Source organism: Macaca mulatta, chromosome 3, assembly GCF_049350105.2.
Source record: "Macaca mulatta isolate MMU2019108-1 chromosome 3, T2T-MMU8v2.0, whole genome shotgun sequence".
Lineage (NCBI taxonomy): Eukaryota > Metazoa > Chordata > Mammalia > Primates > Cercopithecidae > Macaca > Macaca mulatta.
This window is the reverse complement of record NC_133408.1, coordinates 193,934,940-193,947,831: the sequence shown is the minus strand read 5'-3', so window position 1 is coordinate 193,947,831 and position 12,892 is coordinate 193,934,940. Positions and strand designations below refer to the sequence as shown.

Sequence of the window (12,892 nt, the reverse complement as noted above, 5' to 3'; positions counted from 1 at the left end):
TGGCCAAAGGGGGAAATCTGAGAGGCAAATTACTAGACCCAACCTATTGAAAGTGGGGGTGAGGCGTGGGGAAGCGATGTCCCGTGCATGAAGGACCTGGACTTACCACTTATCCACTTAGCCTCAGGGTCATGAATTTTGAAGTCTTCACTGAAGAGATCTTCCACAGTGACCTTCTTCTTTTGAGACAGACTGTTATCCTCCGCTAGAAAAAAAAAAAAAGAAAGAGTTAAACTTGTTTCATAATTAGTAAAATGCGAGGACCATAAACATTGATTGCCTTTCATAAACAGTATGGATGGGAACACACATCATGTCCATCAGTGAATGAGGATAAAAGCCAGTCTCGCATTCCGTTTTTAATTAAACTATCAAAATCTATGCTAAGGAGATCACGGTTCAGTAGAATAGCATCGTGCCTCCTCACCCACACCTGCAGCATGTAAGTGATCATATTTCTTAGTAGAGAGGTAAATAATTCTTTCAAGATTGGTTTATGAACAATAGGGTGGGAATAGTTGAGAGGAAGGCACGGATATCCAGAATGGATCTCAGTCATATGATGTAATTGATCATTCATGAAACATTCATTAAGTGCAACATTTTGGCTGCTGGGAATTCAAAGACACAGAAAATATTCCTTAGGTCTTCATTCTCCACAAGCATCACTTGTCCCTGGCTCTCTCTGGATTGTGGGTTAGTTCTTGTTCAGACAGGATAAAACCCCAATTATCTTTACACAAACCACCAGATTCTGACTTGCCACATCTCAGTTACAAGGCTTAGGAGTAAGCACTTGGGATAAGCCTGTGAACACACTCAGCTAATATTCATCCCAGGAGGAGATGTTTAGTTAATGGCACCAGTGGGTGAGACTTTAAAAATCTGAGAGCTTTTATCCTGTATTTCCAGGGGTCAAAGCTTCTAGAGTTTTTGCTCCTCCTCAGAAGAGGCTCTCTCCATTAGAGGCACAAAAATCCACTTACTGACTTTGAAATGACACAGGGCTGTCAGCTTGCCTGACCTGTGAGCCTACAGGCCAGGCCATTCCACCACCTTCACTTCTGTGATACTAATAAGAAACTCCTCTGTATATTAACTTGACCATATCTGATGGGTATTATCTGCCTGGGAGGCTTATTTACTTCCCTGCCCTCTTAAATAGAAGATGCTAAATACCATTGCACATTTTTTTTCAAAGACTTCCAGTTCTCATTTCAAGTTTCCTGTTGTGCTGCTATGTGGGGTGATCTTGATGCTAATCGAGGTGCATTATGTCTGTGTGCATTGCACATTCAGGGTCTGGGTGCATTCCACATTCAGTGGCTCTAGATCTGTGTGCTTTTGTATTTCAATGTCTGGTGGGTATGTCTGTTTCTTTTTCAATTTCTGGCTGTTACACTTTTTTGACTGTTGTTCTTGACCTTGACAGAACCATTTGCCTTTTTTTTTTTTTTTTTTTTTTTTTTTGAGCAGCAGCAAGATTTATTGCAAAGAATGAAAGAATAAAGCTTCCACAGTGTGGAAGGGGACCCGAGCAGGTTGCCCCCATTTGCCTCTTTTAATTTTCTGTTTTGAACTCTCTGGCAGGTTAGAAAAACAGAAAGAAATTTTGTTAGGATTACATAAACATATAGGAATAAATAATCTCTAAATAAAATATTCAAAGCTTCTAGGACCCTAGTACATTGCAGAGGTGTTATTATGACACTTTTGCTTTCTTCCTTTTGGGTCTGGATGTTGGCAAATTATTGAAGTTGTCAGAAAAGTCATATATTCCTTTGTGCATTGATTGATCTCTTGAATATCAAATAGGGTTACTGTGGTTAGCAGTCTTTTGAAAATTACAGAATGCTGCGACTCAAGGCGGCCTTATTGTGAGACTTGACTGTATATGGAGCTATCCTGGGTGCTGAACATAGCACATTAAACCAAACCAAGTTCTTTCTTCGCTCTAGGAGCTTTCTAGGTGTGGATGAAGCAGCCCCACGAAAAGGCACAGGGCTTCAAACATGACGCACTTCCATATACACGACAATAAATGAGAATTTTAAAAATTACTAGACATTGATCTAATAAAGTTACACTGTGATCTTAAGAAATCTAAAACTTTCTGAGACATTCTTAAATACATAGTCAGAAAATAAATAATCACGATAAAATTTACATTTTATCTGATTAAACTTCACTATTCAAGAATGATTCTAGCCACACAACTTAAGGTATCTATGTGTCTCGTAAGAAAAAACATGTAAGACTGCCATTTAAACAGACTTTGGAAATAAAAGATGAAAAGGCAATGTATTCACTTTCTGAAAATCTTTCTTTTTATACATGTATTTTATTTTTAAAACTGTAATTTTATTTGTTTTTTAAAGATATTTTTAAAACACCTAAGACTTCTATATAGGGAAAGTATGTGGTGGAGGCATTATGTTATATGCTATTAAAAGTGCTCCATTCAAGCCAGGACATGACTCTGTCCTTAATTAGCTCTGTCTCCTTAAGAGACTCACTGCTGGCCTCTCTGGACCTAGATGGCTCATTTGCACATTCAACTGATATCTAATTCATTGGTTTGTGGTTTGATTCATTCCCAAAATCATCTGAGATAATGACAGGCACAGGTGACTGCCACATTCCACAAACCACGCTGAGCCCTGAAGAAGAGAAAGGCCTTATACAAGCTCACAGAGCAGGGAGCCAAAGTGGAATGAATGACCAGAACACAGCAGGGATGGTACCGAGAGGAACAGGGCATGTCCTGCTAATATGGAAGCAGACTATTAAATAAGAAAGTGGGAGGGATTCCAGGAGAACTTGCTGAAGGAAAGAGGCTACTAGCCAAAATAAAGGAGAGAGAAAAACATTCAAGCTAGGAAGGATCATAGGGCAGGAAGATGTTGGTGGATGCAGTATTTTCAGGAGATTGTGTGTGTTGGCATTGGCGTGGCAGACAGTGTGAACAGGAAATACCTAGAGGGGAAGGGAGATTCTCTCATGGTATTTGATATTCTGAAATTCCATTAGAAAATGTCCACTTGTGGATTTTCTTTAAATATCCTACTTAACAGTCAGTAATATTTTCAGCTGAAAGACTACCTTTCTTCACATCAGGAATACTACCAATAATTATCTCATAAAATATGACTCCTCCAGCATTTGATCCCCTCCTTCCAGAATCCCATCTGGGCTGTGCCAGAGCTTCTAGGTCAACCCCCACACCTTGGACTTTTTCTTAAGTTTTTCTACCTTTTTATGGCTCTGGGAGTATTTGGATGATTTCTTCAGTGCAGCCTCCTATTTGTCAATATTGTAATACACCTTGACTATTCTATTACCCAACTAAGGATTTAAATTTAAAATAATTACATGTTAATATCTAATATGTCTAAATAACCTTTTCAAGATCATCTACTCATATTTTATAGTTTCATGCTTCTTTAGTAGAGTCATAGTTCTTTGAAAAATCTAAAATGCCATTTTCTGTTTTCCCTATTGATTTAAATTTCTTTGGATTTTGGTTTTCAGGTGTGTTGGGTTGGATTCTGCTTCACAGGGGGATGTTTTCTGAAGAGGCCTTGTGGTTCTTGGTTGTAAGCTTTTGTCTTACAAGTGTTCTGGGTCTTGAGAGGCCCCTGGTTGGGTGGTCCTCAGGCAGTTTTGAGACTCTGTCTAGGTAACAGCTCTAAACTCAGTCTTGGGTGGCCATTTGGGCTAGAGCCTTTTCCCCCAAATGGGTGACGTGATCTGAGGCCTTCTGACCACAAACCCAGTTTTCAGGCAGGGGCTCCATGTACCCCTGGTCTCTCATGAAAACCAACCTTCCAAGCCCCCCTGTTGTACCTGACTTCAGTCTCTATGACTTGAGGATGATGGAAATTTGGCCTTCCCTCCTGCTGTAGGTTTTTACCTGTTCCTTCTTGTGAGGATGCCTTCCCTTTCAATCCAGGTATGTGAAGAACTCCTGCTCTTGTTTTTGAGAAAGAAGCAGCTATGCTTTTGTTTGCTTTTTTATTATCATTATACTTTATGTTCTAGGGTACATGTGTACAACGTGCAGGTTTCTTACATATGTTTGTTTGCTTTTTGAGATGGAGTCATGCTCTGTCACCCAGGCTGGAGTGCAGTGGCACAATCTTGGCTCACTGCACCCTCCGCCTCCCACATTCAAACGATTCTCCTGCCTCAGCCTCCTGAGTAGCTGGGATTAAAGGCACCTACCACCAAGCCCGGCTAATTTTTGTATTTTTAGTAGAGATGGGGTTTCACTATATTAGCCAGGCTGGTCTCGAACTCTTGACCTTAGGTGATCTGCCCACCGCGGCCTCCCAAAGTGCTGGGATTACAGGTGTGAGCCACCATGCCCGGCTGTAGCTATGTTTTTTGTTATTTATTTTGCTGTCACTTCTACATTCTTGCCATCAAAACAAGGAACATTTCTGTGCTCAACCTTCCTTCTTAAACTGGAAGGCAACATAAAGTTGGCGATGCAAGAGGGGGCAGCGGCTTTCACTGCTTGGATTTCGTCCCGAAGGCAATTCAGGGATCACTGAAAAATAAAGTTCCTCCCAGCCCTTTAGCTTGATACATTATAGAAAACTCCGTGGCACTGCAAACTGACTTGGCCTGGTTAGCTCACCAGCATGGAAAGGCATGCTGAAATCTGCAGTGATGTAGTTATGCTTTACGGAGGCCAATGTGTAATGCAAATTTCTCAGCCTCCTTTCCCTTCCTCAGATATTTGTTAAATAGTAAAATTCCTGGAGAACGCTTTGGAACTCCTTCTCTAAATATTTTTAATACCAGAAAACTAGAAATAAATCCCATCACCCGAGCATAGCTGCTGGCGGGACATGCAATCCCTGCAAGTGGAGGTGAGCTACCGACAAACTCAGCTTGACAACAAAGAAAACCTACCCGAAGAGTCCAAGACTTTCTGTAAGGTTCTGCTTTTGTGAGCAATTTGGAATAACTGACAACTCTAAAGTGCTTTATAGTCTTCCAAGTGCAATGATATTTATGACTTCTCCTGATACCCACCATAACGAAGAGGAAGGAAAGTTACACTGAGCTACTGAGAGGATAAATGACTCTTCCAAAGATGTGAGAGGAATCGGTTGGCAGATGTCAAGCATTAGGTATTTTCAAAACTCAAAGGAGACAAGGGCTTGGTGGGCTAGCTTTACAGGGGAGACAGACCCCCAAGCTGAGGCTCAGAGTAAAGCACTCTTTGCATTTAGAACAATTTGTATGTTATTCCTACAAAATGGATACGATTTGCTTGCTTCCTTACCAACACTTCACAAAAACAGGAGGAAATCAAAGAAGCTGTCTGTTTTCCAATGTCTGTACCATTAATTCACAAATTCCAATGAGATCACTTTTGCTTAAAAATAAACCACTGCATCCTGTTCCATCAGCGATGGACCTAACACAGATGCTGCTAAGTAACAAGGAAAAAGCTCAATGAGAACACAGGAAACACATCATTTCGTTCTGCCAGCATATTTATTGATTGAGTACCCTGTGTCAGGCCCTGTGGATGCTGGAACAAGACTTCCAATTATATTTCTTTCTTTTTTCTTAAAGTAAAAGAGATAGAATCCATACTATGTGTTGCCGGTGCTACTTCTATTTCCTTGGTAGATTCTTATCATAATGAAAGAATACATTCATATCATGCTATGCCATCAAGAGATTAGAAACAATGAAATTTAAAACCAGGTAGCATGTCTGCAAATCACCATATGAACCTTGGGGATTTCGACTGAATCCTGAATTAAACTGTCCCACTGGCAGATTGTTCACCATATGAATCCATAGGTCAGAGCTGAAATGGTAACATCTCATCCATACACAAAAACCCTAGAGATGGAAGGAAGCCACGGCAGCAGCTGTGAGTCAGGGGAACACTCTCTCTCCTTACGAAGAGTGAGATTTACTCCAAAATACATAAAAATATATTTCTCTGAAGAAATCTCTCTAGAACCTTCCAACCCCAAATGTAAGAAATGAAATAACTATTGTTGGGATAAGAATTGCATTAAATAATCTTACCTGAGTGATGCTAGAGAAGCTACAAGAAAATGTACAGTCAATACCTCTTTACAATGTGTGTGGGTGTTTTACTTTCTGAAAGTTGATCAGGTTTTCTTTTGTGCTACCAGGAGCTACTATCAATGAACTAGTTATTTGCTTTCAAGTCTATTTCCCATACTAGCTTGATATTTTCCTTTCCTGTTTTAGTTAGGAATTGCGACTTCATCTCTCCAAGGGGCCTGGCAAACAGTCCATTTCTTTTGAATGAAGAAAGCATTTGTTTTAAAAATCTGTGCCTTTGCTTGTGTTTCTGCTTACTTTTTTGTAATGCAGGCTTTGTGTTACTAAAGTATATTATTTATGGTTATACTCCAGACTTATGTCTATAAAAAGTCTCACAGAGATACTAATTTATCTTAAAAGCTTTTCCTTACAAGTTCACATGTCTTCAAATCATCTAAGAAAACTAGTAGCATAATACCAAAATTAGTCACATAATACTTTTTATTGAAATCATAGAAACTAAGTCATCAGCATTATTCAGCACATCTTATGAACTAAGAAATTGTGGTTATGCTTTATTTTAAGCTTCTAAATCAAATACATCAAAGGTATTCATTCCCTCTTCATGTCCTTACCTCCATTCTTTTAGATCTAGGAAATAAACTGAAGCCTTAAAATATATTCTGCAGCCTGTTTGCTTTAGTGAGTAACAGCCATTAGGCACCTGTGACTTCACATATGTGGATAGGTTGATATGTTTCCCTACCTAGTTTATTCCTTTCTTGACACCTTTATTAGAGATAAAATTTACATACCATAAAACTTAGCCATTTAAAATCTACAATACAATGGTTTTAGTATGTTCACAGAGTTGTGTACCATTACTGACCTAAATTTGGAACATTTTCATTACCCCCAAAAGATTAGCATAACAATTAGCAGCACTCCCCATTCCTTCACATCTCTCTTCAGCTCTTCGCAACCAAAAATCTTCTTTCTCTCTAACATTTGGCTATTCTGGACATTTAATATAGATGGAATCATACAATATGCATTTTGTCATGACTGGCTTATTTCACTTAGCATTGTGTTTTCAAAGTTCATCTATGTTGTAATATGTACAGAATGTACCAGTACTTCATTCCTTTTTATAGATGAATAATATTACAAGCTAATGATGTTGAGCATCTTTTCATGCACTTACTGGTTATTTTTATATCTTCTTTGGAGAAATGTGTCACTTTATTCAGATTATAAAAAATGCTGAAATTAAGAGATTCACTGTCAAGAAAGATACTGCCATCCTGACAGCATGGGTGAAAAACCTTTGCTAATACCTTGAAAGATCAAAAGGTAAGTATTCAGTCACACAAAAGGCCCTTTGAAGAGCTTAAATGTGTGATTCACAGACCCCAAAGCTCTCTCAGCGGAAGCCAAACATAGAGATGAAAGTATCTAGAAGAATCCTAGGGAAGAGCCACTTGTCTAATGGAATGAATTCCCATGACATACATAGAAGATGCACAGATTCTTAAGAATTTATATCTGTAGAAACATTGCCAGCTTGGACTGAAAAGGAGAGAGGGAGCATGAAACAAATAAAGGCTGTTGGACTCTGTATTAGCCCGTTCTCACACTGCTGTAAGGAACTACCTGAGACTGGGTAATTTATAATGAAATGACGTTTAATTGGCTCACAGTTCTGCATGGCTGGGGAGGCCTCAGGAAACTTACAATTGTGTTAGAAGGAAAAGGGGAAGCAAGCACCTTGTGACGTGGTGACAGGAGAGAAAGAAAGCAAAGAGGGAGGTGCCACACACTTTTAAACAAGCAGATCTCGTGAGAACTCTATCACAATACAACACTAGGGGGATGGTGCTAAACCATTAGAAACCACCCCCATGATCCAATCACCTCCCACCAGCCTCTCATTCAACACGTTAGGATTACAATTTGACATGAGATTTGGGTGGGAACACAGAACCAAACCATATCAGACCCCCAGAATTATCAGGCAGAAAACATGCTTATAAAACTACTCAGCTACAAGCTCAAGCTGCCATTCATGAAGAAGAAGGATGACTCCCAGAGGGCAGACCTGAGAGCCCTAGGATACTATTCCCAAGCCTGTAAACCTAATGCAGTTTCCCCAACTGAATTTGGAAGTTGTTTGGAACTAGTGACTCCTTTTTTTTCCCTTTTTGAACAAGAATGTCTATAACTGTCATCCTATACTTGTCCCACTACTGTGTTTTCCTCTCCAGTTTCTCAGACCCACTGTAGAGATGAATTGTGCTTTGGATAGAGTATGCCCAGAGGACTACTCAAAACTCATTCAGATGATTTCAATATTAAAATCTGGGAACTCTGAACTGATGAGATCACAGACTTTGAGTTGATACTATAATAGGTTGAGATTTCTGGGGATCTTGGGGTAGAGTGAATGAATGTGCTTTATAGATGAGAAGGATGTGAATCTTTGTGGGTCAGAGAACAGAAATGTTAGGTAAGACAGGGCCATCCCAAAGATGCCCATGTGCATGGGTATTATGTACTGAATTGTACCTACCAACACATCCATATGTTGATGCCCTAACCCCCAATATGATTCTATTTGGAGATAGAGCCTTTAAGGAAGAAACTGAAGTTAAATGAGATAAGAGGGTGAAGCTCTAATCTGGTAGGACTAGTGTACTTAAAAAAAGAGGAAGAGAAACAAGAACTCTCTTTTCCTCTCTTCATGCACACATATGTGCACTCACAGAGAAAAATCAGGGAGAGGATACAGCAAGAAGGTGAGGTCTGCAGGCCAGGAAGGGAGAATTCACCAGAAACTAACCCTGCTGGCACCTTGATCTTGGACTTCCAGCCTCCAGAAGTGTGAGAAATGACATTCTGTATTTATTTATTTATATTATACTTTAAGTTCTGGGATACATGTGCAGAATGTGCAGGTGTGTTATATAGGTATACATGTGCCATGGTGGTTTTCTGCACCCATCAACCCATCATCTACATTAGGTATTTCTCCTAATGTTATCCCTCCCCTTGTCCCCTACCCCCGACAGTCAGTCAGAAGAGACCAAAAAAAGAATAAAGAAGGATGTAGTATGCCTACAAGATCTAGAAAAGAGCCTCAATAGGGCAAATATAAGAGTTGTTGGCTGAATCAGGAGGTTGAGAAAGAGAGAGATAGAAAGTTTATTCAAAGGGATAATAACAGAGAACTTCCCAAATCTACAAAAAGATATCAATCTTCAAGTACAAGAAGGTTATAGAACACAAGCAGATTTAACCCAAAGAAGACTACCTCAAGACATTTAATAATCAAACTCTCAAAGGTCAAGGATAAAGAAAGGATCTTAAAAGTGGCAAGAGAAAAATAACATATAATAGAGCTCCAGAACCTCTGGCAGCAGACTTTTCTGTAGAAACCTTACAAGCCAGGAGAGAGTGGCATGGCATATTTAAAGCCCTGAAAGGAAAAAACATTTATCCTAGAATAGTATATTCTGTGAAAATATCCTTCAAACACGAAGGAGAAATAAAGACTTTACCAGACAAACAAAAGCTGAATGATTTCATCAATCCCAGACCTCTCCTACAATAAATGCTAAAGGGAATTTTTCAATTTGAAAGAAAAGGATGTAAATGAGCAATAAGAAGTCATCTGAAGGTGCAAAATTCCATATAGTGACTACACAGAAAAACACAGAATATTATAACAGTATAGCTTGGATGTGTTAACTCATATCTTGAGTAGAAAGACTAAAAGATGAACTGATCAAAAATAATAACTACAAAAACTTTTCAAGACATAGACAGTACAAGAAGATGCAAATAGAAACAACAAAAAGTTAAAAAATAGATAAAGTGTATACTTTTTGTTGGTTTTCTCTATGCTTGTTAGTTTTTTTGTTTATTCAATCAGTATTAACTTGTCATCAGTTCAAAATAATGGGTTATATTATTTGCAAACTTCATGGTAACCTGAAATCAAAAAAACAAACAACATATGCACAAAAAGTAAAAAGCAAGAAATTAAAACATACCACCAGATAAAATCACCTTCATGAAATGGAATACAGGAAAAAGGGTAAGAAGAAAGAGAAGACTGCAAAACAATCAGAAAACAACAAAATGGCAGGAGTTAGTTTTTACTTATCAATAATAACCTTGAATGTAAACAAACATACATCAAAAGCCATAGAGTGGCTGAATGGATAACAAAAGACCCAATGATTTGTTTGTTGCCTACACGAAACACACTTTACCTATAAAGACACACAGACTTAAAATAAAGGGATGGAAAAACACATTCCATGCCAATGGAAACCAAAAAAGAGCAAGAGTAGCTATTTTATATCCAACAAAATAGATGTCATGACAAAAACTATAAAAAGAGACAAAGAAGGTCATAATACAATGATAAAGTGGTCAATTCAGCATGCGGTTATAACAGTTGTAAATATATATGCACCCAACACTGAAGTACTCAGATATATAAAGCAAATATTATTAAAGCTAAAGAGAGCTATGGACTCCCATACCATAATAGCTAGAGACTTCAAAAACCCCACTTTCATCAGTGGACAAATCATCCAGACAGAAAATCAACAAAGAAACATTGAACTTACTCTGCACTGTAGACCAAACCGAACTAATACATATTTACAGAAGATTTAATCCAATGGCTACAGAAAATACATTCTTCTTCTGAGCACATGGATCATTCTCAAGGACAGACCATATGTTAGGTCACAAAATAAGTCTTAGAACATTCAAAAAGTGAAACTGTATCAAGTATCTTCCCTGACCATGATAGAATAAAACTAGAAATCAATAACAGGAGGAATTTTGGAAACTACACAAACACATGGAAATTTAAAATGTGCTTCTGAATGATCAGGGTGTCAATGAATAAATTAAAAAGAAAATGAAAAAATGTCTTCAAAGGATAATGGAAACATGACATACCAAGACCTATAGGATACAGTGGGAGCAGTAGTAAGAGGAAAGTTTGCAGCTATAAATGCTGACTCAAAAGGCAGAAAAACTTGAAAAACTTCAAATAAAGAACCTAATGATGCATTTTTTATAAACAAGAAAAGCAAGGCAAAGTAAAATTAGTAGAAGAAAATAAATAGTAAAGATTAGAGCAGAAACAAATGCAGTTGAAAGGAAGAAAATAATGTAAAACATTGACAAAACAAAGTCATTTCTTTGAAAAGATTAAAAAAATTGACAAACCTTCAACCAGACTAAGAAAAAAAGCAAGAAGACTCAAATAGATAAAATCGGAGATGAAAAAGGAGACATTACAATCAATACCATAGAAATTCAAAGGATCATTAGAGGCTACTATGAGCAACTATATGCCAATAAATTGGAAAAACTAGAAGAAATGAACAAATTCCTAGATACATACAACCTACCAAGACTGAACCATGAAGAAATCCAAAACCTGAACAAGCCAGTAACAAGTAACAAGACCAAAGTCATGATAAAAAGTCTCCTCACAAAGAAAAGCCTAGGACTTGATGAATTTCACCAAACATTTAAAGAAACACGAATACCAGTCCTACTCAACCTATTCCAAAATACAGAAGAGGAAGAAATACTTCCACAACACATTCTACAAGGCCAGTAATACCCTGGTACCAAAACCAACAAAGACACATTTTAAAAAGAAAACTACAGGCCAATATCCCTGATGAACATTGATGCAAAAATCCTCAGGAAAATGCTAGCAAATCCAATTCAACAACACGTTAAAAAGATCATCCACCATGACCAACTGGGATTTGTCCCAGGGATGCAAGGAGTTCAACATATACAAAATAATCAATGTGATATTTAATACATCATATCAACAGAATGAAGGACAAAAACCATTTGATCATTTTGATTGATGCTGAAAAAGCATTTAATAAAATTCAACATACCTTCATGATTTAAAAACCCTAAAAAAACTGTGTATATAAAGAACACACTTCAACACAATAAAAGCCATATATGACAGACCCACAGCTAGTATTATACTGAATGGGGAAACACTGAAAGCATTTTCTCTAAGATCTGGAACATGACAAAGATGCCCACTTTCACCACTATTATTTGATACATTATTGGAAGTCCTAGCTAGGACAATCAGAGAAGAGAAAGAAATAAAGGGCATCCAAACTGGAAGAGAAGTCATATTATCCTTGTTTGTAGATAATGTGATCTTATATTTGGAAAAACCTAAAGATTTCACTAAAAAAAATTAGAACTGATAAACAAATTCGGCAAAGTTGCAAGATATAAACTCAACATACAAAAATCAGTAGTATTTCTATATGCCAGCGGTGAACAATCTGAAAAATAAGTTAAGAAAGTAATTCAATGTATAATCACTGCAAATAAAATAAAATACCCAGGAATTAACCTTACTAAAGAAGAGAAATATCTCTACAATAAAAATGATAAAAGATTGATGAAAGAAATGGAAACAGACATAAAAAATAAAAATATTTTCCATGTTAATGGATTATAAGAATCAATATTGTTAAAATTTCCATACTATCTAAAGCAGTCTACAAGTTCATTGAAATCTCTATCAAAATACTAATGACATTCTTCACAAAAATAGAAATAACTATCCTAAAATTTACATGGAATCACAAAAGACCCAGAATAACCAAAGTTATTCTAAGTAAAATGAAGAAAACCAGATGAATCATATTATCTGACTTATACTGAAATTATACTACAGAGCTATAGTAATCCAAACAGCATGGTACTGGCATGAAAACAGACACAAAGAGCAATGGAACAGAATAGAAAACCTAGAAACAAATCCATATAC

General features: G+C 37.3%; 1 protein-coding gene across 5 annotated transcripts in view; it reads right to left on the bottom strand.

Annotated features, from left to right (window-relative positions):
* DPP6 (dipeptidyl peptidase like 6) overlaps positions 1–12,892 on the bottom strand; it is an 853,145-nt gene that overhangs the window by 406,572 nt on the left and 433,681 nt on the right. For all 5 annotated transcript variants that reach the window (XM_015135214.3, XM_015135213.3, XM_077997785.1 and 2 more), the window contains exon 3: positions 107–205. In XM_015135214.3, the coding sequence (XP_014990700.3) occupies positions 107–205 (99 nt within the window). The remainder of the gene's footprint in view (positions 1–106; positions 206–12,892) is intronic.